Source organism: Theropithecus gelada, chromosome 17 (genome assembly GCF_003255815.1).
Source record: "Theropithecus gelada isolate Dixy chromosome 17, Tgel_1.0, whole genome shotgun sequence".
Lineage (NCBI taxonomy): Eukaryota > Metazoa > Chordata > Mammalia > Primates > Cercopithecidae > Theropithecus > Theropithecus gelada.
This window is the reverse complement of record NC_037685.1, coordinates 59,823,534-59,850,319: the sequence shown is the minus strand read 5'-3', so window position 1 is coordinate 59,850,319 and position 26,786 is coordinate 59,823,534. Positions and strand designations below refer to the sequence as shown.

General features: G+C 45.1%; 1 protein-coding gene across 2 annotated transcripts in view; it reads left to right on the top strand.

The window, feature by feature from the left end:
• Window positions 1-26,786, top strand: part of FLT3 (fms related tyrosine kinase 3) — a 97,330-nt gene that overhangs the window by 57,016 nt on the left and 13,528 nt on the right. The window contains exons 10-20 of one of the 2 annotated variants that reach the window (XM_025364410.1): window positions 6,287-6,390; window positions 7,545-7,653; window positions 7,911-8,089; window positions 9,198-9,304; window positions 9,391-9,523; window positions 9,614-9,718; window positions 14,877-14,987; window positions 15,910-16,063; window positions 18,148-18,230; window positions 19,589-19,716; window positions 24,522-24,644. In XM_025364410.1, coding sequence (XP_025220195.1) covers window positions 6,287-6,390; window positions 7,545-7,653; window positions 7,911-8,089; window positions 9,198-9,304; window positions 9,391-9,523; window positions 9,614-9,718; window positions 14,877-14,987; window positions 15,910-16,063; window positions 18,148-18,230; window positions 19,589-19,716; window positions 24,522-24,644 — 1,336 coding nt within the window. The remainder of the gene's footprint in view (window positions 1-6,286; window positions 6,391-7,544; window positions 7,654-7,910; window positions 8,090-9,197; window positions 9,305-9,390; window positions 9,524-9,613; window positions 9,719-14,876; window positions 14,988-15,909; window positions 16,064-18,147; window positions 18,231-19,588; window positions 19,717-24,521; window positions 24,645-26,786) is intronic. The other variant, XM_025364411.1, reaches the window with a different exon arrangement.

The following is a 26,786-nucleotide window of genomic DNA, read 5'->3' as shown; positions in this document are numbered from 1 at the left end:
TTTAGTCATGTATCAAGATTTCATAGGCAAAGTGATACAACTTTAAAAAAATCTGTAACTGAAAGGGCCCTGTAATAACAGTACCCCTGAAAAAACTTTGGTGTGGTCATGGTATGTGCACCAGAAATCTCTCGGCTTCCCCACTTTCACGGCTTCATTTCTCCAATTTACTTCCTCAAATATGACGCCAAAGTTTACTAGGGCTTGCCTTTATATGTTTACATTTTTATAACTTTCTAGCCGTCCTGGTGTCCTGGTCCTGATAAAGGTTTCCAGGATATTTCACCCATTCGTTTGTATAATTTCGTATCTCTACAGACTTAATTACAAATACCAAATCTACCTTAGCTTTTTCCGATTTCATGGGAAAAAATAGGAATGGGACTGTTGTAATTACTTAGTAACCTCTTCTGAAACCTTCTCCTTAGCCTTGCCTAAGCCTGATGTTTTCCTTGTTCCTGAAATATTTAATTTTCCAACTCTGTGAATCTAGGTTTTGCCCACAGTAGGCACTAACCGAGTGCTTACGGGGTAAACAGCTGTGTGGTGGTCGTTTGGGTTCTGGGTGGGGAGCCAGCGTCCTGCTCAGAAGAACCACAAACTGAAAAGCAGGCTGTCACATGAAATGAGTGACACACAATTACAGAAGATTATGGAACCTGGGAGAGGAGCTTTTTTTTTTTTTTTTTTTCCTATTTTCTGAAGGAGTTGAGCCTTGAGTATAGACAGAAAGGAGGGAAAATGAGGGAAAAGTTTGAGTCTAGTGAAATACCAGCAGCTCCTACCTAAATCCCGTTCCTGTTCACTTCTGCAGTCTGAGACAGCATTCCTGGCTGCAGGTCTTCCCAAGACCCCACTCAGTTGTGAGTTATTAACCATATCTTATGAAGCCATTCTGCGAGAATAAAAGATCCTTCTTTGAGTTCTTATCATGTGCAAAATCCTATAGGTGCATTACCTCATTTAACCCTCATAATCCCATTTTATGAAATGTGGAAATTGAGGCGAAATTACTTGCCCAGTCACAGAAGGCAAAGCCAACACCCTTTATTCATTCTTTTTTTCTGAAATTGCCTTAAAAAAACACCATAATTCCGCCTCCAGAGATAACATTGCAGACTTTTTCTATGTAACCACCATGATAGAAACATACAATATGGATCTTTGTATAAACATGAAATAATGTACCATTTGTAGTCTGATTTTTCACTTAAAATATATCATGAGCATCTTTCTATATTAATAAGTATGTTGTTATATCTACCTTATTGTTTTAATGGCTGCATAGTATTCCACTTTTTAGAAATTTTTATTTTAACTCCTGTTGATGAGTATCAACTTTACTTTTTTCCTTTCTCTTTCTTTGACGTTTTTATTTTTTTATTTTGTATTTTTATTTATTATTATTATTTTTTTAGATGGAGTCTCGCCCTGTCGCCCAGGCTGGAGTGCAATGGCATGATCTTAGCTCACTGCAACCTCAACCGCAAGCGATTCTCCTGCCTTAGCCTCCCGAGTAGCTGGGATTACAGGCGCGTGCCACTGCGCCCGGCTAATTTTTTGTATCTTTAGTAGCGATGGAGTTTCACCATGTTGGCCAGGCTGGTCTTGAACTCCTGACCTTAAGTGATCCTCCTCCTTCAGCCTCCCAAAGTGCTGGGATTGCAGGCGTGAGCCATCGTTCCCAGCCAAGAAACCCCTTTTCTTAGTTGTAACCAGAACGCATCTTCTTAGGCACCAAGATACTGTTTCACTGTAAACTCAAATGTCCTGACATCCGTCTCCTGTCAACTGGCCATTTATAGAAAACCCCTAGGTGAAAGAGGAAGCTTTGCATCTCCCAATCAGCGTAACTGGTTAGTCCCCTTGGAATTCCCATGGGGTCAGGACACAGTTGTCATTGTAGTTGTCATTGTTTCCAGGGTTAACTGTCATAAGCACGAGGAAAGGTAGTTTAAAGCGATCTGGATATTCAGTTTTGTGTTCCTGCTATTTATGTGACCAATTTCCTACCTGGTGTTTGTTCAGAAGAGTGAAAAATATTTCAGGTGCTCTCTCTTCTAAACCGTGGCAAACCACACTCTGTTAAGACAGCACAGAAGACTGAGGAAGAAAAACGTTTATGAAACATTTTGCTTTGGTCTGCCTCATGAGAAGTAATTGTACTGGTCATTTCTTTTTCCACTGAATTGACTGGTGTCTCTGACATGGTGCCTGGTGAGCCACACTGGCTTTATTATCTCCTCTTTTCTCCTTTTTCAGGGTCTTTGGCCATAGTCCAGAGAGAATTACACTTTCCCTGTTAGAAGCTCACGTCTTTCTTCTCTTGGGCCACTTCCATGCCAGCCTCTTCCACACTGCCTTCCTGAGGTCGGGCACCGGCATGGAGCTCTGTTTCCTCTTCTCCTCCCTAGGGTCGTAATCTGGCTTTCCCCTGATCTTTCTATTGTTTCCACTTCACCAGTGATTTCCTCCTTTTTGTCCAGAAATAGGTCAGGATAAGAAATTCCTCTTTTTTACTTCTTTAGACTTCTTGTTAACAAAGTAAAACAAGGTTAAACACCTTATTCAATGCTCAGCCTTTTTTTTGAGTCTGGGTCTTGCTCTGTTGCCCAGGCTGGAGTACAGTGGCTCCAGCGATTCCCTTACCTCGGCCTCCCGAGTAGCTGGGACCACAGGTGTGTGCCATCGCACCCAGCTAAATAAAAAAAAAAAAAAAATCTGTAGAGACAAGGTCTCGCCATGTTGTCCAGGCTGATCTTGAACTCCTGGGCTCAAGTAATGCATCCTCCTCGGCCTCTCAGAGTGCTGGGATTACAGATGCGAGCCCTTGCACCCACCCAAAGGTCAACCTTTAACTGCCTGAAACTTTCGATAGGTCAGAGAGATGAATTCTCTCGTTCACAACACACAGTCAGAATTACCTTGGCTTAGGAGTTCAGGGCACAGAACATTGGTGTCACACAAACATGGGCTCAAAAGCTGCAATTACGCAGTGGCATTTTGTGGATTTTTTTGGTAGAGATGGAATCTCACTAGGTTGCCCAGGCTGGTCTCAAACTTCTGGCCTCAAGCAGTCCACCCACCTCAGCCTCCCAAAGTGTTGGGATTACAGGCGTGTTTTGAGTCTTGGGGACCAACTGGGATTCTCTTCCCCTCTTTATCTTCTGTATCCAATCCAGCCGCTGCCATTTCTTTTTTTCTGGTGCCTCTTGGGTTTGCTCTTTTCTCTCCTTTCCCATTCTCTTACATTAAACAACACTCCTCTTGTCATGCTCCAAAACCTCAAATCTGAACTTTTACTTCTCCTATCGCAGAAACTTCCCACACTCTAACTGCTTATTACCCCTCTACCTTCGCCACCACATTGTGAATTCTGTGAGAACAGAAACCCAGTTTTTTGAATTTGCTGTTGTGTCCTCAATTTCCATCACAAACACGTTCTAATATTGACAGTTGAATGAATGAATGAATGAGTTCTTGAATTGCTACGACTGCCTTTAAAATTCCAGTTAACTTTTGCTGCCATCAGCAGGTGAATATAAAACACTGTTCATAGGCCAAGGCACCGTGACTCATACCTGTTATCCCAGCACTTTAGGAAGCCGAGGTGGGAGGATGGCTTGAGGCCAGAAGTTTGAGACCAGCCTGGGCAACATAGTGAGACCCCATCTCTACAGAAAAATTACATAAAATAAAATAAAATTAAGGCTAGGTGCAGTGGCTCATGCCTGTAATCCCAGCACTTTTGGAGGCCAAGGAGAGAGGATCACACGAGGTCAGGAATTCAAGACGAGGCTGGCCAACATGGTGAACCCCATCTCTACGAAAAATACAAAAATTAGCCGGGCGTGGTGGCGTGCATCTGTAATCCCAGCTACTTGGGAGGCTGAGGCAGGAGAATCACTTGAACCCAGGAGGCAGAAGTTGCAGTGAGCCAAGATCGTGCCACTGAACTCCAGCCTGGGTGACAGAGTGAGACTCCATCTCAAAAAAAAAAAAAAGTTTTATTGCAATGCTCAGGGCAGTACGCATTGTTATAGAAAATAAGTAATTTGTATTTTTTAAATGTGTAATTCATCCCACCACTTTGGGATTCTGAGACAGGCAGATCACGAGGTCAAGAGACCGAGATCACCCTGGCCAATGTGGTGAAACCCCGTCTCTACTAAAACTGCAAAAAATTAGCCAGGTCTGGTGGCGGGCACCTGTAATCCCAGCTATTCAGGAGACTGAGGCAGGAGAATTGCTTGAACCTGGGAGGCAGAGGTTGCAGTAACCCGAGATTGTGCCACTGCACTGCAGCCTGGGCGACAGAGTAAGACTCCGTATCAATCAATAAATAAATACATAAATAAAATAAGTAAATAAAATACTGTTCATGATATTCTGCTCCCGTGAGAGGCTCGCTGTTCCTCCTCACTGTGGCCCTATGACTTCCTGTCTGGCACCTTCAGTTGCTCCTTTGTCTCCTCCTTGGATGCCTTTTCTTTTGCCCTCTTACCAAAACCAACTCATTCGTGAGGATCCAGCTCGAGCTCTACCTCCTCTATGAAGCCCCTGAACCTTTCCCACCAACACAGACCTCTGCCTTCTTTGATCATCTGCTGGTCTTCAGTTTAATGCTTTAACGATTCCACTTGTATGGATCCTGTCTACCCACCCAGTTTAGGTATCTTTGAAGATAGCTATACTTTTTAGGTCTTTTGCATCCTCCACACTTCTCATCTAAAGCTGCGTCCACTCTGACTCGTCTTCCTAACCTGCCAGGCAGGGTGTTTTTGTATTTTAAAATTTAAGTAGGCTAGGTCGGGCATGGTGGCTCATGCCTGTAATCCCAGCACTTTGGGAGGCCAAGGCGGATGGATCACAAGATCAGGAGATCGAAACCATCCCGGCTAACACGGTGAAACCCCGTCTCTACTAAAAATTACAAAAAATTAGCTGGGCGTGGTGGCAGGTGCCTGTAGTCCCAGCTACTCCGGAGGCTGAGGCAGGAGAACAGCGTGAACCCGGGAGGCGGAGCTTGCAGTGAGCCGAGATCACACCACTGCACTCCAACCTGGGCGATAGAGCAAGACTCTGTCTCAAGAAAACAAACAAACAAACAAACAAAACAAAAAACTTTAAGTAGGCTATGTGGAGGTTGAGTTAGCTATCTTCGGAACAAGCCTTAGATATCTTTTTCTGTTTGAAGGGAATTTATTTTCTTTTTCTCCAATTTTGTTACTGTGAGTGCATGAAGGCATATTCAACAGCTCCTTGCTCCCCTGCCTCTCCTGCACCATCCAACATCTCACTGCAGTATCCAGCAACCCACAGGCCTGCTGGGCGTGGTGGATAGTCCCCAAGATCAGGTTATCCGTGTCAAAATATTGAGTGGTTGATGAGTTCTCCAAGTAGGCACTAGAGCCTGCGAGAGCACTCAGAAGTTTCTGCACAAGCTCAGTGGATTTGAGTCCTCATCATGGTTCATTGCTATGTAAGTCAAGGGTTGGTCATAGGTCCTGCCTTGGACCATCATTTCAGGAAGCAGGGCAGCTACAGCAGCAGTCCTCAACGTTTTCAGCACCAGGGATCCATTTTGTGGAAGACAATTTTTCCATAGATTGGGGGTAGGGGTTGGTTTTGGGATGAAACTGTTCCTTCTCAGATCATCGGGGATTAGATTCTCATAAGGAGCACACGACCTAGATCCCTGGTATGCGCAATTCACAGTAGGGTTTGTGCTCCTGTGAGACCTAATTCCTCTGCTGCTCTGACAGGAGGCAGTAAAGCCGGCTTGCCTGCTACTCACTTCCTGCTGTGTGGCCCCGTTCCTAACGGGCCATGGACAGGTACCAGTCTGTGGCCAGGGGGTTGGGGACCTCTGAACTACAGGCTCCTCCACCTGCACAAGATCTGAGAAGTCAGACTCTCCAGAACAAGACGGGCAGGAACTTCCTTGTCTCACTGAGGATCTTCGGTCAATCCCAACTCTCAGTGGGCATATGACTCACATGGTGATCATCTTAAAATGCAGATTCTGAGTCAGTGATTTGAGATGGGACCTGAAATCTTGCAATTGTAACAAGCTCCCAGATGATACCAATGGCGATGTTGATGCTGCCTGTCTGTGGACCACACTTTGAGTAGCAAGGGTCTAGAATATGGACATCTCCTTTTCCAGTGAACTTTAGCAAGTAAGGAGCATTTCAAGGAAGACTCCTCCCATGCACACTGTCATTAGTTGCAGCATCTCTTGTAGCAATCAGGCTAAATCTGTCTTTAATTCTTTTTCAAACAGCGTATCCAAGTTTTGCAATCATAAGCACCAGCCAGGAGAATATATATTCCATGCAGAAAATGGTGATGCCCAATTTACCAAAATGTTCACGCTGAATATAAGAAGTAAGTTAAGTTGCCAAGAATTTCATTTTTATTTTTTAATTCCTTAATTCTTTATTAGTCTTAACTAGGAAGAGCTAAGTAATGGCTTAGAAGGGGTACTACAAAACTGTGTTTGTATGCTGAAGTGTTTTGAAATTTTACTCTCATATCCACTGGCATCGATCATATATCTCTTTATTTTTTATGTTATTTTGTTTTGTTTCATTTTTAACACCAGGTCTCACTCTATCATGCAGTCTGGGGTGCCATGGCACAATCATAAATCCCCATAGCTTCAAACTCCTGGGCTCAAGTGATCCTCCTAAGTAAGCCTCCCACGTAGCTGGGACTACAGGCACGCTCCCCCATGCTTAGCTAATTTTAAAACCATTTTTGTAGAGAGGGGGCCTCCCTTTGTTGCCCAGGTTGATCTCAAACTCCTGGCCTCAAGGGATCCTCATACCTTGGCCTCCCAAAGTGCTAGGATTACAGGCGAGAGCCACTGCACCTGGCCGTATATCTCTTTCTGTGTGTATCCTCAGAGGCTGAAAGACTTATTTCAGTTTGTCTCTGAATAGGAATTCGTGTTGTGACTTTATTGATTTTAGTATTTTGAAAGGGCATGTTAAGGAAAGGCTGAAAGTCATTTTCTCTCTCATTTATTTGTTTTTAATAATTTTCTTTCTTTGGCTTACAAAACAATGAGAAGTCCAACTTCTTCTGAAGCTGAGAATCATTTTAAGGCATGCAAGCAGGTGGAGGTCTGTCCCTCAGCTCTCTCCAGGGGGAGGCTGGCAATGGGAAAATGGTGTGTAGCAGAGAGGTGTCAACGCTGCCCAACCAGAAGGTTGCATGGCAAGGAGGAAAGAAGAAATTACCAGAGGTCTGGAGTCACTCTGAGTGACACATCCTCCCAGAAGCACAAACTGCCCTGGAGTAGATGGGTAGCCTGTACTGTAGGCGACTTTGAAACTATTTCCAGAAAGTACCGTGCTCCATGAGCTTATTTTATTTTATTATTTTCAGAGACAGGGTCTTGCTATGTTGCCCAGGCTGGTCTTGAACCCCTCGGCCCAAGTGATCCTCCCACCTTGGCTTCACAAAGTGTTGGTATTATAGGAGCGAACCACTCTGCCCAGCCAGTGAGCTTATTTCACACGTTTTCTTTTCTGTAGGGAAACCTCAAGTGCTCGCGGAAGCATCAGCGAGTCAGGCGTCCTGTTCCTCGGATGGATACCCATTACCATCTTGGACCTGGAAGAAGTGTTCAGACAAGTCTCCCAAGTAATAAGGACATTGATGTCTCTTATAATGGAAGAACATAAAACTCTGACATATTGACTCTTTCATGCACACAGTTTAAGAAGAAATGATGAAATATTTAAAATGCTAATATTCTCAACCATAATTCTCAATGGTCATAGATTGTTTCTGATAGCTTATACTGGATGAATCTCTTTTAGAACTCGCTGCAGAAACCCTAACTTCCCATCTGATGACAGCTCACCTGTCTAAATTCTTTGCCATTTTGTTTTTTTCAGCTGCACAGAAGAGATCCCAGAAGGAGTCTGGAATAGAAAGGCTAACAGAAAAGTGTTTGGACAGTGGGTGTCCAGCAGTACTCTAAACATGAGTGAAGCCATAAAAGGGTTCCTGGTCAAGTGCTGTGCATACAATTCCCTTGGCACATCTTGTGAGACGATCCTTTTAAACTCTCCAGGTACAACAATTGCTATTGTAATACTCCACCATCAGGAATTCCCCACGAGAAGTTAGTCCCCATCGCTGACTTTTACTTGGGGAATTTTACAGGAGAGTATAGGGTCAGTGTGTGAGAAAAGGTTTCTTGAGTCAGGCAAGAATCCCCAGACAGACTGTTTCGCAGGTTGGGGCGGAGTCCTGCCTGTGCCCTCGTGACTCATCTGTCACCGTGATGGGCAGAAGCAGAAACTCCCGGTGTGGCGAATCTCCATGGAAAGATCGAACTTTAGAGACTCAGATTTTGTCACTTGGAGTCTCTGTCAGTTTCCCTTTTGATTAGCTTCCTTATTTGCCCTTAGCCTGCTGTTTTATAATTTTTGGTTTGCTTTTTAGAGCCCTCCTAAGTTAAACAATTCTGAAACCTGGCTGCCCACCCTAATAATTAGGATCACCAGCCTCACAAAACTGACTTCTCCACTTTTATGTGAGACCTTCCTAAAAGGGATATGAACTTCTTTTTTCTCTGATTTGTACATCCTGTAGGTTTAAATTCATGGTTTTTGTTGTTGTTGTTGTTTTTGAGATGGAGTCTTGCTCTGTTGCCCAGGCTGGAGTACAATGGCGTGATCTTGGCTCACTGTAACCTCTGCCTCCAGGGTTCAAGCGATTCTCCTGCCTTAGCCTCCCAAGTAGCTGGGATTACAGGCACCTGCCACCATGCCCAGCTAATTTTTGTATTTTTTTTTGTAGAGATGGGGTTTCACCATGTTGCCTGGGTTGGTCTCTAATTCTTGGATTCAAGTGATCCTCCCACATTGGCCTCCCAAAGTGCTGGGACTGCAGGCGTGAGCCCTCGTGCCTGGCCCAGATGTAATTCTTGTAACCTTAGTAAATGGTTTTAAAGAATGGATTCAGAATAATCTGCAATTTCTAGGGAGGAAATGTGTCCTTTACAGGGACATTGCCTGATTGTCTGTGGGCAGTAGAGTATATGCAGAATGGTTGTGAGGACTGACAATGATTATTACTGAAACAGGATGTGAGAGATTATAACGAGTTGTCCACTATTTATAAAGTTGCACAGGAATTCTGTTTCATCATCGCTGAGTGACACTCTTTGGTTGCAGGCCCCTTCCCTTTCATCCAAGACAGCATCTCATTCTATGCAACAATTGGTGTTTGTCTCCTCTTCATTGTCGTTTTAACCATGCTGATTTGTCACAAGTACAAAAAGGTAAAAGCAAAGGTAAAAATTCATTATTCTTTCCTCCATCTGCAGAACTGCCTATTCCTAACTGACTCATCATTTCATCTCTGAAGCAATTTAGGTATGAAAGCCAGCTACAGATGGTACAGGTGACCGGCTCCTCAGATAATGAGTACTTCTACGTTGATTTCAGAGACTATGACTATGATCTCAAATGGGAGTTTCCAAGAGAAAATTTAGAGTTTGGTAAGAGTGGAATGGGCCAAATGTTTCCACAGCATTTCTTTTCCATTGGGAAATCTTTCAAATGCACGTACTCACCATTTATCTTTGCAGGGAAGGTGCTAGGATCAGGGGCTTTTGGAAAAGTGATGAACGCAACAGCTTATGGAATTAGCAAAACAGGAGTCTCAATCCAGGTTGCGGTCAAAATGCTGAAAGGTACAGTATAGTGGAAGAACAGCAACAAAGATGCACAAAAATGGGAGGCACGGTTTCCCACCCATGCCTTCTTCTTTTCCATCCTTTCAAGTTACTATTTGCCATGTTTCGAGGCTAAAAATGGAGTGGATTGGGATGAGTGTCAAGCCAGTCATGAGTACAAAATTCAAGTCATAAATACAAAACTCCACCTCTTCTTCCACTTCTCTCTTTGTTTATTTTTATTTTATTTTATTTTATTGAGATAGGGTCTCACTCTGTCACCTAGGCTGGAGTACAGCAGTGTGATCATGGCTCACTGCAGCCTCCGCCCCCTGGGCTCAGGCTCCTCAGCAGCTGGGGATACAGGCGTGCACCACCACGCGCAGCTGATTTTTGTATTTTTGGTGAAACGGGGTTTCACCATGTTGCCTAGGCTGATCTGAGCTCAAGCTATCTGCCCGCCTCGGCCTCCCAAAGTGCTGGGATTACAGGTGTGAGCCACTGTGCCAGGCCTATTTAGTTTTTATAGGCTTTGATATTTGGGGATACAGTTGCCACAGGCAGAAGTTCTTTCTTCCGTCTGTGGTGGTGTTGTTTTGTTTTATTTTTAGAGACAGGATCTTGCTCTGTTGCCCAGGCTAGAGTTCTGTGATCATAGCTCACTGCAACTTCGACCTCCTTGGCTCAAGCGATCCTCTCACCTCAGCCTCACGGGAGTGTGCCAATACAATTGGCTAATTTTGTTTTTATTTTTTTGTAGAGATGGTGTCTCACCATATTGCCCAGGCTGGTTGCAAACTCCTGGCTCAAGTGAGGCTGTCTTGGCCTCCTAAAGTGCTGGAATTACAGGCGTGGGTTGAAACAGACTCTGGGTAGGACAGTAAATTGGGGCCCTTCGTATCCTCACTTCATTGCTCCATCCATTCCGATCTGGTGTCCAGCCTCATTATTGGCCTCCCCGTTACCACCGCTGACTCAGCAAAAGCACCTCCAGCTGGCTCTCTTGCTAAGGTCAACAGTGACCTCAAACCAAGCCTAATGGATATTTGTCAGTCCTCATTACTTGATTGTTCAGCATGAATTGATGCTGTTGACTCTTCTCTCCATCTAGAAACTTTCTTTCTTTGGGTTTTGTGTCGCCGTATTCTGGTTTTCCTCCCACCCCCCTGCCCTTCTCAGTCCTTTGTGAGCTCATCGTCTTCCATCCAGCTTTGGTTGCTGTGGCTGTTTTTGAAACACAGCCTCGCTCTGTCACCCAGGCTGGAGTTCGGTGGTGTGATCTCAGCTCACTGCAACCTCCACTTCCCAGGCTCAAGCCATCCTCCCACTTCAGGCTCCTGAGTAGGGGGAACTACAGGCTTGCGCCACCATGCCTGGCTAATTATTGTATTTTTGGTAGAGATGGGGCTTTGCCACATTGCCCAGGCTCCATCCAGCTTTTTAGGGGGCATCCCTGTAGGCTTGCTCCTGGACCGCCTTGCATTTCTGCTCCACACACTCAACACAGTCCATCCCCACTATGCCCGTGATGTCCTCCCATACACCAATGGCCCTCATGCTTGTATCTCGCTTCGGAGCTTCAGGTTCATGTATTAAATGTTTGGATGTCTCAAAGTTCCCTTTAACACAGTGTATCCAAGGTGAACTCCCCTAACCCTGGTCCTGCACCAGCGGTCCTCTCTGTGACTGGTAATGAATGCCAGTGAATAAATAACCACATTCTATATAGTTGGGCACACTAGGAACCCGTGACTTTTCCTTGACACCTTCCTCTTTCTAACACCCTGTGAGCCAATCCTATCAGGTTTCCGCTTAGTGTCTCTTGATTCCATCCTTGTCCCTCCATCTCTATTACCACCACCCTAGTTCAAGGCTCTCTCCTGGACGAAAGCTTCCAAAGCAAGTTCCTGTATCCACTCTTGCCTCCCTTTGGTTTCTCCATGCTGAGGTCCAAGTGACAGTGATGAAAGGCTAAGCAGATCAAATGGCTTTCCTACTTCGCATTTCCTCCACCACCCGCATGGCTGGGCCGCCGCCGCCTCCCCACCTCTTGTTCTCAGCACCCAGAGCACTGGCCTTCTTTCAGTTCCCCCAGCACTGTCCTCCCGCCCACTGTGGGGCCTTTGCACAAGTGGATCCTTCTGCTTCCCCTTCCCCTTTCATGTAGGTATCTCCCACTGCAACCTCAGATCTCAGCTTAAACACCACTTCCTCTGTCTCACACCACAGACAATATTGAAGCCCTTACAATGTGCGACGTTAGCTTTCTGCAGACTTTCCCCCATAGAATCCGTCACCTTTGTCACGACATGTGTTTAATATCCAGTTGCTGTCCCATTTGTCCAGCAGCCCCTGTGCCTCATGAGGGCAGGGTCTGTGTCTGTGGTGCTGTGCCCTCTCCTTTCTCGACCTCTGCGCACTCTTTCACAACCCTCGGCACCGTTCTCCTCCCCCTCCACCATGGCCAGCTCCCGTTTTTCTTCAGGACTCAGTTTAGACATTGAATGCTCCTTTCCCCACCCCTCAAAGGCTAAGGTAGCTGTCCCTTTTGACCCTACAGAACCCCTGCATTCCTTTGCCAGTTTGCATTTTTTCTTTTCGTTTTTTTTTGAGATGGGGTCTCAGTCTGTCACCCAGGCTGGAGTGCAGTGGAGTGATCATAGCTCAATGCAAGCTTGAAGTCCTAGGCTGAAGTGATGGTCTGTCCATGGCCTTTCCAGTAGCTGGAACTACACGCATGCACCATCACGCCCAGCTAATTTTTATTTTATTTTATTTTTAAGTAGAGATGAGCTCTCGCTATTTTGCCCAGGCTGGTCTCAAACTCCTGGGTACTAGCAATTCTCCCGCTTGCCTCAGCCTCCCACGATGTTGGGATTACAGGCCCACACCTTGCCTGCCATATTGCATTTATGGCACTGTATTGTAATGGCTTATTTACTTCTCTGCCTTCTCCAGGAGACTCTAAACTCCAGGAAGACAAGAGTTGTGTCTTGTTTATCCTTCATTCCCCAGCGTCTAGGATATTGGCTCTTACACAGTAGGCCCTCAATAAATACTTATTGAATGACTGAATGAAAGAGGTAATAGTATATGAAAGTGTTTAGAAGAAGCAAAGCATGCCAAAAAATATAAGATATTATTTTAGCCATGAGGAATAGGACATGAACAAGTGAAAGCCCCGGATCCCTGTCCAGCGTGAAGCTGAAGACACGATGTATTCCGGGGTCCCAGTGCCCACAGGAAATCCCACCCCAAGCCAAAATCTTGGAAACAAGGATACCCCTGAGAGCTTGTCCAAGCCAAAATAGAGGATGTCAGCACTGGAGAAGCTGCTCTACAGGTTAGGATGCCCTCCTGCACAAAATAATGGAATCTGGAAATCGAACCAAATCTTCACTGAATGTAAAGAAGAGTTACTATATCTGGAAGAAAAAATCCGTTCACAGAGAGGTGGTGCCTGGAGCCTGGAGAGGGAAGTCCAGAGACCCTGCCCTTGCCCCTGTGGCTGCCCGGGCTCCCCGACCAACTGCACATCAGCCACAATGACAGGACCCCTGGATTCCGTGGTGACTTTCCTCGCACTGTGCTTCTAAGCCAGGTTATGAGCACAGTTTGCTGAGCCCTCTAGAATTCTCCCTAGAGAGAGAATGCATTGGCCAACCAATACGTTCCAGCCTGCTTGGCAGTTTTATTTCTCAATGTCAATTAATGGGTCTCTTGAGCACTTGGTAGTGGGAATTAGTTTTCTTTGACCTCCTCCCATTGGACTTGCTGGCAAATCTAATGTTCTAGACCTGAGGGCCACGGGTTAGAGTCAGCCACACTCATGACACTGCTATCTCATCTCTCTCTGACTGCAACAAATCCAAGAGTTCAAACAAACAAAAAGCGTATTTCTCCCTTCTGTTAACTTATACTGAGCAGGAAAAGCATGTGTTATTATTTTGTTTGCTAGTTTTGAGGGCCAACTGTAAGGATTTTTATTTTGGTAGGTAGAGGAAAGTCCTGTTGAAAGCTGCATCACCAGATTCAATATTTATCCTATAGCCTTTGTTTTGTTTTGTTTTGTTTGAGACAGAGTCTCACCTGTCACCCAGGTTGGAGTGGTGCAGGGGCTCGATCTCGGCTCACTGCAACCTCCACCTCCCCAGTTCAAGGGATTCTCTTGCCTCAGCCTCCTGAGAAGCTGGAATTACAGGTGTGCGCCAGCATGCCCAGCTAATTTTTTGTATTTTTAGTAGAGACACCATGTTGGCCAGGTTGGTCTTCAACTCCTGACCTCAAGTGATCCACCCGCCTCGGTCTCCCAAAGTGTTGGGATTACAAGTGTGAGCCACTGCGCCCAACCCTATACTACACTCTGAATTCTGCCTTAGGCTGAGCATGGTGGCTCATACCTGTATTCCCAGCACTTTGGGAGGTGGAGTTGGGAGGAGTGCTTGAGTCTAGGGGTTTGAGACCAGCCTGGGCAACATGGTGAGACCCCATCTCTACAAAAAATAAAAAAAATTAGCAGGGCATGATGGTCTGCGCTTGTAGTACCAGTTACTTGGAGGACTGAGGTAGGAGGATCACTTGGGCCCAGGAGGCAGAGGCTACAGTGAGCTGAGGCTGCGCCACTGCACTCTAGCCTGGGTGACAGAGTGAGACCCTGTGTCAAAAAAAAAAAAGAAAAAGAAAAAAAAGAAAAAGGAGAAATTCTGTCTTAAAGCACAGGATATTGTTTGTTTATTTATTTACTTCTTTATTTCTTTATTTTGAGATGGAGTTTCACTCTTGTTGCCCAGGCTGGAGTGCAATGGTGTGATCTGAGCTAACTGCAACCTCTGCCTCCCACGTTCAAGCAATTCTCCTGCCTCAGCCTCCCAAGTAGCTGGGATTACAGGTGCCTGCCACCACGCCCGGCTAATTTTTGTATTTTTGGTAGAGACGAGGTTTCACCATATTGGCCAGGCCAGTCTCAAACTCCTGACTTCAAGTGATCTACCCACCTCGGCCTCCCAAAGTGCTGGGGTTACAAGCATGAGCCACCACGCCCGGCTTTTCTCATAATTTTGAATTTAAATAAATAATGCAGATTGACTCTGAGCTGAGAAAATTTTTAATTTATTTAATGACATAAAATTTGTATTTCACTTGAGTTTTATGTTTTTAATGCTCCTTTCTTTGGCAGAAAAAGCAGACAGCTCTGAAAGAGAGGCGCTCATGTCAGAACTCAAGATGATGACCCAACTGGGAAGCCACGAGAATATTGTGAACCTGCTGGGGGCGTGCACGCTGTCAGGTAACCCACTTCCATGAAAATCACCTCATCAAAAAGACTGTAGCCTGATGACAAAGAGGATGTTTGTTCTCTTTCTCTTTTTAATTCTTTGTCTTTTCTCAGTCACAGTGTGAACTCTCAAACCCAAGTGAAATTAGACACTGAGCACTCTGTAAATCAGAGGGGTCAAAATAAAGAATGCCTCATTCACCTGCTTTGTCAGGATATATTGCATAATTCTCACCTGCTTAAAACAACAACAGCAACATTGCAAGTACATTTGGTGGTGTCTGTGCTTCTCCCCCAGCTTGGAAGCTGGTGCACAGGCGTGGTGAGAGTGGTTACAGAGCCTGGCCACTGCCCCAGTGGGGCTGCTGTCAAATACGGCACAGCCCAGCTAGGATATCAGACTTTACTTTCCCAGAATTCTCTGGGGCATGCCCTCTGATCCTCTCTCTTCTGCCTAGAAATGCCCAAATGATGTGCCCAAGGTTCATTCTTTCTGCAGCAGCAGGCCTGGGGCTGGTACTGAAAGAAAGGAAAAAGAAGAAAGTGAATCTGAGAGAGGACTGGGAATATATTTCTCTCTTCTCAAGCAAACTGCAAATTAGCATATAGTTACCAAGTGTTCGCTTATAATACACAGCTAGAACATTACTTTCAGTTGCAAACTGGAGAATCCGGGAGGCCAGTGGTATTGGTGAGGCCACATGTACAAACAAAGGCCACAGAGAAAGTCAAGAAGATGATGCTTTCCAAAGGAATTTGAGCAAAAGCTGAAACTGAATTTAAAGTATAAGAAGAGATAGGCTCAGAAAAAGTTGTACTGTCCCCAAGTCAGTAGAGAACTGAGCCCTCGTAAGAGTATGTTGTCTGTTACATAGACTTCTGAAATAACAGTTTGCTTTGTGTATGCCTATAATTGAAACTGTAACTATTTCAGGACCAATTTACTTGATTTTTGAATATTGTTGCTATGGTGATCTTCTCAACTATCTAAGAAGTAAAAGAGAAAAATTTCACAGGACTTGGACAGAGATTTTCAAGGAACACAATTTCAGTTTTTACCCCACTTTCCAATCACATCCAAATTCCAGGTAAGAGGCTGGGTCAGGGTTTCATAATTACACATCATAGAACGTAGACAAAGTGTGCTGTTCAAACACTTCGTTGACCAGTTTTTAAAGGCATGGTGTGGTCTGTGGGTCCTGCAACCTAGAGATTTCCTGAATCTTTGCTATAGTTTCCCTGTTGACATGGAACAATGAGCCCCGTCTCTTTCCTTCAGTACAGTTACTATAGCTGAGCTAGCCTCTTTCCACCCATGCCTGCATCACACCCTAGACGCCTATTTAGTTTGGGGAAAGGTGCATTATTCAGTCTTTCAGGACACCTGGTTGCCTCACAGGTATTGGTAGAAAGAATGAAGACTTTTTCCAAAGTCCTTAACGTATTCAAAGAGAATAGCTCAGGTCCTGGGACTACTGCGCAGGGGAAAGCTGAACTGAAATTGGATTCTAAAATGTTAGGATGGATTGATTGACACGTGATGGGGACACAGTAAAGTAGCAGTAACCCTGTCTCCGCTCTATGTGTATCCTCCGCATCTGCGGGGATCCTGAGAGATGCTTGGTCCTGCAGGGATTTATTGCTTTAGCGGGCATAAGTGAGGGCTGTAGGAGTTTGCTGGGATCTCCTCCTCATCCTTGAACTTTCTTGGTAAGTACTTGAGCATCATGGCTTTGTGCCTTGGAGCATTCTTTTTTTTTTTTTTTTGAGACAGAGTTTCACTCTGTTGCCCAGGCTGGAGTGCAATGGTGTGATCTCGGCTCACTGCAACCTCTGCCTCCCGGGTTCAAGTGATTCTCTTGCCTCAGCCTCCTAAGTAGCTGAGATTACAGGCACACACCACCATGCCCAGCTAATTTCGTATTTTTAGTGGAGACAGGGTTTCACCATGTTAGTTAGGCTGGTGTCGAACTCCTGACCTAAGGTGATCCGCCCACCTAGGCCCCGCAAAGTGCTGGAATTACAGGCGTGAGCCACCGTGCCTGGCCGAGCCTTGGTGCATTCTTATTTCCCTACCTGTGTGGAAGCTCTCCCTTATTCTGAAGGGTATTTGTTTGTCGGAGACTTCTTTCTTTACCAGGGGCTTTTTAGGGATACATTTGAGAGTCCCACCTTTGTTTTCTTAGAATGTAAGTTTTAGTGCAGGCCTCTGGCCTTCAAGGTCTGACACAGACACCCAGTGTCTTAAAGCCACCAGGCTCCACGGAGATTCCCATGCACATTCGTGTGCAGCTGCCCTTAACCCATGCAGGCCTGTCACACCAGTCCTCCCCTTTACACTCGTTTCTCAGCTCATTGTCTGGAAATGAGAACTCTGTAAAGCCACTCACATTCTGGAACAGTGGGGCTTATCCTACCGAGTCAGATGTGTGTGACCAGCATCCACTGGTCAGTACTTAGCCTCTTTGATTCATTCTGTTCACGGGAATATTAAATACACTGAAATTATTCCTTTTGGAGTATTTGTGGTCTGAAAGCATGAAGCCATTTCCTAAAGATATGTAAATTGTCAATTGAGTTAAACTCATCTATTGGAATACATTGAATCATGATCTATTCATAATTCCTACAGAGTTCCTCAGGGAAGAACTTTTATATACTTAAAAGAGATTTGTATTATTGCTATTTATTAATTTCACAGTAAAAAGAAATGAGCTTTGCAAAGGCAAACTGGAAAAAAGAAGGATGGTGAAACGCTTACAGGACTCTCAGGAAGATCTGTATTATGTGAGGGAAAGTGGGCTGAGTTCAGACACCAAAGAATGAGATCGATGTGAGTCCTGGTTCCACTCGAATCATATTTATCTCACGTGCCTAATTTCTCTTTTATAAAATGCCACCCATCTTGTAGGTTGTGGCAAGGATTGAGTGAGGTCCTTTTTGAACTGTAAGATTCTCTGCAGAAAACAGGGATTACTTTTATCTTAGACTGGCAAGCCCAGTTACACAGATGTTTTTAATGTACACAAAAAATGGACAAATGCATGGTGTGCTTTTAATTTAAAAGTCAGTTTATAACTGGAATCCATTTATTTGATGAATTATATTTTTAAAATAAAATGTCTGCTGAGAAGAAGAATGTAAATAATGAAAAAACAAATTTTTTTAACAGCATGCCTGGTTCAAGAGACGTTCAGATACACCCGGACTCGGATCCAATCTCAGGGCTTCATGGGAATTCATTTCACTCTGAAGGTAATATTTTATTCTAAGTAGTAGCACTTTAAAATGGAAATGAATGCCAAAGTTTTATGTTAGCTATTTCTTCTAAAAGTGTGTAAACACAAAAGCATTTTAAAATTTGTTAATTGTCAGATGATAGTTTGTATAATGTAGATTTTACGTCAACATTCAACTAATAAACACTGAGGACTATTTTATTTGGTCAGATTATTCATTTAAAGTCATATACTGATTAGAGCCATCTTATTACCTGAGAAGTGGAAGAGATAATGAGTTCCGAAGTTACATAGAATTTGGATTAACTTCTGCTTACTTCGCTTTCTGACTGGATGACTTTGGACAAGTTATGTGACCACCAGAATCACAATTTTCCTATTTACAAAATAGGCCTAACACTACCTTCCTCACAGGACTGTTAGAAGGAGTAAATGAGGGGCTGGGCGTGGTGGCTCATGCCTGTAATCCTAGCACTTTGGGAGGCCGAGCCAGGCAAGTCACCTGAGGTCAGGAGTTCAAGACCAGTCTGGCCAACATGGCAAAACTCTGTCTCTACTAAAAATACAAAAATTAGCTGGGTATGGTGGTGCACGCCTACAATCCCAGCTACTTGGGAGGCTGAGGCAGGAGGATCACTTGAACCCAGGAGGTGAAGGTTGCAGTGAGCCGAGATTGCACCACTGTATTCCAGCGTGGGCAACAGAGCGAGACTTTGACTCAAAAAAAAAAAAAAGGAGTAAATGGAAGAATATGAAATGTACAATACAGTTTATAAAATGGGATAGATGGGCCAGGCGCGGTGGCTTATGCCTGTGATCCCAGCACTTTGGGAGGCCAAGGCGAGTAGATCACAAGGTCAGGAGATTCTGGCTAACACGGTGAAACCCTTTTGTACTAAAAATACAAAAAATTAGCATGAGCCTATAGTCCCAGCTACTCGGGAGGCTGAGGCAGGAGAATCCAGTTGCAGCGAGTCGAGATAGTGCCATGGCACTCCTGGGCGACAGAGTGAGACCCGTCTCAAAAAAAAAAAAAAAAGGAATCAACGCTTAATTAATATTAATTCCTTTCCCACTGTGACAGCCCTACCTAGTACAAAAGGGAAGTATCTAAAACTCCTGACTAATCAATCCGGAGGTCATCGGTCATCAAAGCAATTCCAAAGTTTATCTCTAACCAAAACAAGTTTCCAGTGACCCTTGGTAAGCAGAGTAAACAGGTCAGCTCTAATGCTGCTGCAAAGATAATGCCATAGCTTCATGTGTATGTCTTAGCACCTCACCTAACTCTGGCTGGAATAACCTCCCCATAGAGATTTAATAAGACAACTTCTTAGGGTTTTGGCAAAAGTGAAGACTGGCTCTATTTTACAGATGAAATTGAATATGAAAACCAAAAAAGGCTGGAAGAAGAGGAGGACTTGAATGTGCTTACATTTGAAGATCTTCTTTGCTTTGCATATCAAGTTGCCAAAGGAATGGAATTTCTGGAATTTAAGTCGGTACGCTCCTTTTAAAGAAAAAACAAACCAAAAAAAAAATTCGAAAAGATGTGCTTATATATTTTTTCTTGTTTGTTTTAACTTGTATCCCTTAAAGTCTACCTTTTCTCCCCCGTTCGCTGTTGGAGTCACCTAGAATGTTACCTTGGCTCTTGGCTAATTGTGGTAGCATAAAGGCTTGGGATCCCCTGTGAGGTCACGGCTAGCACAGCCCTCCCAGCCTGCACAAAGTCCCCTGAAACTTCCCAGGCTGAAGGCGGAGATAGGAAGTCCTCAGAAATCCTTCCTCAAAACAAAGTATGGCATTGTCAATCCCTTTCTGAACAGCTGTTCAGGTTGTGCCCTGCATGTGGGCATTCACTCAGGGGATGAGTGGAGGCTGAAACCCAGCCAGCCACCCTGCGTGTCTTTGTCTAATTTGCACCCTACGTGCTGTGGGCTGGCAGCAGCTCTGTAGGCTCACTGCCTCCTCTGTTGCTAACCCCAGATCCATTCAGGCTGTGTTGGTAAGGCCCTGGAGCCTGCCGTGAACCATGGTTTCTACCCCAATTTTACTTTCTTTTTGAACTGCCTTTCCGCCCACTGTTCTCTGTGATTTCAAACGTCTCCTGCCTATAAGCAGATCACAGCCCGCTGTCTGGCTACCTTCCTTCCTCGTTTGCTTGCCTTTCATTACCTTCTCTTTATTTCCCAAAATTCTTCCCCTTCATTTTTCTTGAAGTCTTCTAATCTCCTCCTCCTCTTCTCCTCCACTTCCTTCCCCTTGCCTCTTCTCTCCTCTTTTCTCTCTGAATTTGGAAAGACTACTTTCAGTTGTATTTTGTTTTTTTCTTTTCCTTTTCTGGAGACAGAGTCTTGCTCTGTTGCCCAGGTTCGAGTGCAGTGGTGCGATCTCAGCTCACTACAACCTCTGCCTCCTGGGTTCAAGCAATTCTCATGCCTCAGCCTCCCATGTAGCTGGGACTCTGGGCGCGCACCACCATGCCTGGCTAATTTTCTGTATTTTAGTAGAGATGGGATTTCACCATGTTGCCCAGGCTGGTCTTGAACTCCTGAGCTCAAGCAATCCACCTGCCTCAGTCTCCCAAAGTGCTGGGATTAAAGGCATGAGCCACTGCACCCAGCCTTTTTCCTTTAAAAATTTACTGTCTCAGTCAGACGTTCATGGTGCGTGTCTGTAGCTCCAGCTACGTCGGAGGCCAAGGTGGGAGGATAGCTTGAGCCTAGGAGTTGGAAACTGCAGTGAGCTAGGATCGCACCACTGCACTCCATCCTGGGTGACAGAGCAAGACTCTTTCTGTAAAAAACAAAAAAATAGGTGGCTGGGCGCGGTGGCTCACACCTGTAATCCCAGCACTTTGGGAGGCCCAGGCGGGCAGATCACGAGGTCAGGAGATCGAGACCATCCTGGCTAACACAGTGAAACCCCATCTCTACTAAAAATACAAAAAAAATTAGCCGGATATAGTGGCAGGCGCCTGTAGTCCCAGCTACTTGGGAGACTGAGGCGGGAGAACGGTGTGAACCCGGGAGGTGGAGCTTGCAGTGAGCCGAGGTGGCGCCACTACACTCCAGCCTGGGCAACAGAGTGAGACTCCATCTCAAAAAAAAAAAAAATAATAAAATAAATAAATAAATAAATAAATAAATAAAAAATAGGCTGGGCCCAGTGGTGTATGTCTGTAATCCCAGTGCTTTCAGAGGGAAGCCCAGGGATTTCCAGGCTGCAATGAGCTATGACTATACCACTGCTCTCCAGCCTGTCTATTCAAAATAATAATGAAATAAGCTTAAAAGCAATAATAATACAAGTTTTTAAAAATTACTGTCACAATAGTATTTCCCCACCTCTCAACTGCAAGGCCCATTCTTCTCTTCATTTTCCCCACCTGCTGCTTGGATTCTTCTTTCTCACGCATCTTGCCCACCTCAGTCTTTCTCTATTTCACTTACACATCTACAATCCTGCTTTCACAAGCTTTTTTTTTTTTTTTTGAGACAATGTCTTGCTCTGTTGCCCGGCCTGGAGGGCAGTGGTGCAATCTCAGCTCACAGCAACCTCTGCCTCCCGGGTTCAAGCGATCCTCCTGCTTTGGCGTCCCTAGTAGCTGGGGTTACAGGTGCGCACCACCACACTTGGCTCATTTTTTTCTATTTTTGTGGGGACAAGGTTTCACTATGTTGGCCAGACTGGACACGAACTCCTGACCTCAAGTGATTTGCCCGCCTCAGCCTCCCAAAGTGCTGGGATTACAGGCGTGAGCCTCTGTACCTGGCCCACAAACATCTTTACAGATGTGGGAGAGCACCTACTTAGATTGTCTGGCCTGGTTTGCTGCCCATAGTTAAGTAAATACTCAAACCACTCCCAACTGGTGGTCAAGGGCACTGCTTCCCCTTCAACCCCAGGCTTGTAATACTATGAATTTTTGAAGAACATCCAGTTTCTTAGGCCCTCTATCCTTTTATCTTCACATCAGGCCTCCCCTTTGAATCATGCGTGTCACTGTCCCCTGCTTGTTTCTCACCCCCGCCCTGATACTCCTCGGGTACCCCTCAGTTTACTCTATAGGCCCTTGACTTCATCAAACATTTGTTGAGCCCCAGCTACGTGCCAAGCACTGTCCTAGATGCTGGAAATACAGAATCAGTTATGATATGACTCCTGGGCTTGAAGATCTTATGAATGACAGGGGAGACAGAGATAAGCAGACATGCAAGTCAAAGATGACACAGAGGCCGGGGACGGTGGCTGAGGCCTGTAGTCCCAGCACTTTGAGAGGTCGAGATGGTGGATTGCTTGAGGCCAAGAGTTCAAGACCAGCCTGGCCAACATGGCGAAACCCCATCTCTGCTAAGAATAAAAAAATAGCTGGGCATGGTAGTGAACGCCTGTAATACCAGCTACTTAGGAGGCTGAGGCATGAGAATTGCTGGAACTGGGAGGCAGAGGTTGCAGTGAGCAGAGATTGCACCACTGCACTCCAGCCTGGGTAACAGAGTGAGACTGTCTCAAAAAAATGTTTTAAAAAAATTTAAAAAGTTTAAAGAAAACAACACTGTAGCATGGTAAGTGTTGCGATTGAAGTAAGTTCTGGGAACCCAGGGGAGGGATCTGCACAGCAGACCTGGCTAGGGGAGGGGGAGATGCAGTGGAAGAGGCTTTCTGAAGGAGCGCATGCTTCATGCTTGGACTGATGGAGGTTTTTGAAGGAAAAGGAAAACCAGCAGGGAATGTGGAATAGGATAGGGAGCATCGAATCAGGAGGAGGTTTTTTTGGATAAAGGTAATGAGTTGGACATACTGAATGTGAGGTGCCTTGGGCAACCAAGTAGAGCTTGGTCTAGCAGACACTTGGACACTCCTGTCTGAAGCTCAAGAGAAGTGTTTGGGTTGGAAATAGGGATGTTGGCAATGGTAGTTGCATCCCTAGATTTGGATGAAATGGCTTGGGTGAGGGTGTGGGATGTGAGGATGCAGCCCTCAGGAGTGAGAGTAGGCTCATGCACAAAGCCCCTGAGGGAGACAGGAGCTGGCAGAGCAGTGGGGAGAAAGCAGGAGTGAACCATGCACAAGGTTCCCAGAGGAAGGACCAGAAGCGGGAGGGGCTGGCCACCAGCAGCAGACACCACAGGGAGGTCCCGTCAGATCGACACTGGGTGGGTGCCATGTCAGTCAGTGCGGGCTTTGGCCAGAGCAGCTTGGGCAGACAGGCAGGAGGAGCAGGCAGGTTGCAGACCTGGGGGTGAAGTGGGCAAAGTGCAAGTAGACGGCACTGAAAAAACTGGGTATGGAAGAGGGAGCTCTAGAGGGGCTGTGGCACAGGGCTGCTGGCGTTCATGGTGCTGCTTCTTCTTTTTTAAAGATGAAAGAGTGTACATTGGACCTTTGCTGCTAGTCCCTGTTCCCCTTCAGATCTTCCTTAGTAAAGTTCATTTTCTTGTGAGACCCCTTTGATTAACGTCACGACATCTCTCAGCTCAGGGACTCCTAATTCCACTTCAGTAAACCTCTCCAAACTCATTTTTAGCTTTTTGTTTTTCCGATTATTTCCTTCGATATTACTCCATTTATTCCTAAAGCTATTTTCCAGTCAGAAAAGAGATGCTAGCCAGGCGCGGTGGCTCACGCCTGCAATCCCAGCACTTTGGGAGGTCAAGGTAGGTGGCTCACCTGAGGTCAGGAGTTCGAGACCAACCTGACCAACATGGCAAAACCCTGTCTCTATTGCAAACACAAAATTAGCCAGGCGTGGTGGCACATGCCTGTAATCCCAGCTACTTGGGAGGCGGAGGCAGGAGAATCGCTTGATCCCAGGATGCAGAAGTTGCAGTGAGCCGAGATCACGCCATTGCACTCCTGCCTGGGCAACAAGAGTGAAATTCCATTTCAAAACAAAAAGAAAAAAAAAAAAGAAAAAGAAAGAAAAAAGATGCTATTTCTCACACCCACAATAACAGTACTGGAGGACAGCCTCTGAGACTCCCTCTGGAGGCTCAGAGGAGGGCCCCTGTTGGGGAGCCTCTCACTTTTGCTCAGAAGCTGCAAAAGATTCGCTCTTCTTTGGCCTCCAGGGATGCTTCAGAAGCTGCACAAATAACTGCAGCCACCATAGCTGCAGAATTAGGTCTCCTATGTTCCCTTTGTTTGTTACACATCATCATGACCGTTCACGGCACGGCCCAGTAAAGATGAGAGGCCTTCTATCATTGGTACCTCCTACTGAACTTGAGCCTAGAAGAAAGATTGCACTCCAGGATAATATACATCACAGTAAATAACACTCCGGTGTCATTCTTGACAGTGTGTTCACAGAGACCTGGCCGCCAGGAACGTGCTTGTCACCCACGGGAAAGTGGTGAAGATATGTGACTTTGGATTGGCTCGAGATATCATGAGTGATTCCAACTATGTTGTCAGGGGCAATGTGAGGCTGCTATTTCCTACTTATTTTTATGCTGCTATTTTGTGTTTTGTCGTTATCATGGTAAACATCTGCACTCACTGTGGTGCATTTTTGATTAATGGTAACATCAAAAAACCCTCACAGCAGTCTGCTTGCTTATGCTTAAAAGGTTTTTCTGCAGCTTCAGGGAATCTTCCATCTATAATAAAAGCTGAGCAAAATAGCATCACATCTGTCCTCGGGCTAGCTAGTCAGAGTAGATCCGTTAGGGGCCTTTGAGTGCAATCCTCACTTTAAAAAACCCCAAATCTCAATGCTTGCACTTACTTCAGTTATCCTAGCTATAAAGTGACTATTGAGTTATGTTTTCAATTATGTGAAAAGCTAATCGTCACAATAAAGCCCTTCAAAACATAGATAACACATAAATACATTCAAAATGTTAAAGCTAAATACTTAAATATGAATTAATGAATATTTGTCATCCTTTTACTGTTAACACAGGAAGACCTAAAACATGAGTGAATTGCCAGGGTGCGTTGGTTCACGCTTGTAATTCCAGTACTTTGGGAGGCTGAGGTGGGCGGATCACGAGGTCAGGAGTTCGATACCAACCTGACCAATATGGCGAAACTCTGTCTCTACTAAAAATACAAAACATTAGCTGGGCATGGTGGCGTGTGCCTGTAATCCTAGCTGTTTGGGAGACAGAGGCAGGAGAATCACTTGAACCCGGGAGGTGGAGGTTGCAGTGACCCAAGATCGCGCCACTGCACTCCAGCCTGGGCAACAAGAGCGAAACTCCATCTCAAAAAAAAAAAAAAAAAAAAAAAGAACGAATTGACTTGGTAATAAAAAACTAAGGACAGATGTGTTTACAAAAAGAACTATTAGAAGTAATAGATGACAAAATTGTGTAGTTGAAAATGTGTGTTTTTAAAGAATTACAACACCTGGCTTGGTGCTGGTGGCTCACACCTTTAATCCCAGGCACTTTGAGAGGCCAAGGTGGGAGGATTGCTTGAGACCGGGAGTTCAAGACCAGCCTATGCAACATGGTGAGACACTCAACTGTCTCTATAAAAAATAAAAAACTAGCTGGGTGTGGTGGCACCCGCCTGTAGTCTCAGCTACTTGGAGAGGCTGAAGTGGGAAGATCACTTGAGCCCAGGAGGTCGAGGCTTCTGTGACCTATGATCATGCCACTGCACTCCAGCCTGGGCAACAGAATGAGACCCTGTCTCAAAAAAGAATTCCCTACTTGTGAAATAATAATAATAATAATATTAAATGTTGATATAGTACCTACTATATGTTAAGCATCTAGGTGCTTTATGCATATTAATTCATTTATTCCTCAGAGTACCCACTTGGAAACTGAGGCACAGAAAAGTCACTTGCCCATGGTTACACACCACGTGGACTTGAACATGAATAGTCTGAGCCCCGAATCTGTGCTCACCCCTGTGTTGTAGTGTCTCCCATGAGGGTTTTGCACTTACCTCATAGTGTTGATGTGGGAAAAAACCAATAAAACCAACATGAAAGCACCTTGTCCAGGGTGAACATCCAGTAAATGCGAAAAGTCAAATTAAACTGTATTCCCACCAGAATCAAATAATCGTCTTAGTTGATTTACAGTCTACTCCTAGTCATCATAGACTGCTCATATGTAGTCATTCAGTTTCTACCCCACCAGGTGGTTGTCTCTTATGTGGGAAAGTGAATTCCATTTGGAACCACAATTAATTTCTTTAATTAATCAAATTAACCAGACCTGCCGGCTTGAATCAATAGCTCATCAGTTTGCATACATTTAAAAGAGGGTTTACTTGGCAGATTAAGCATGTGCTGATTAAACGTGTGCTGTGAAGGACTCCTCAACCCATGTAAAAGAAAATCAGTACAGCCAGGCACAGTTGCTCACACCTGTAATCCCAGCACTTTGGGAGGCTGAGGTGGGTGGATCACGAGGTCAGGAGTTCGAGACCAGCCTGGCCAACATGGTGAAACCCCGTCTCTACTAAAAATACAAAAATTAGCTGGGCATGGTGGTGCGTGCCTGTAATGCCAGCTACTCGGGAGGCTGAGGCAGGAGAATTGCTTGAACCAGGGAGTCTGAGGTTGCAGTGAGCTGAGATTGCGTCATTGCACTGCAGCCTG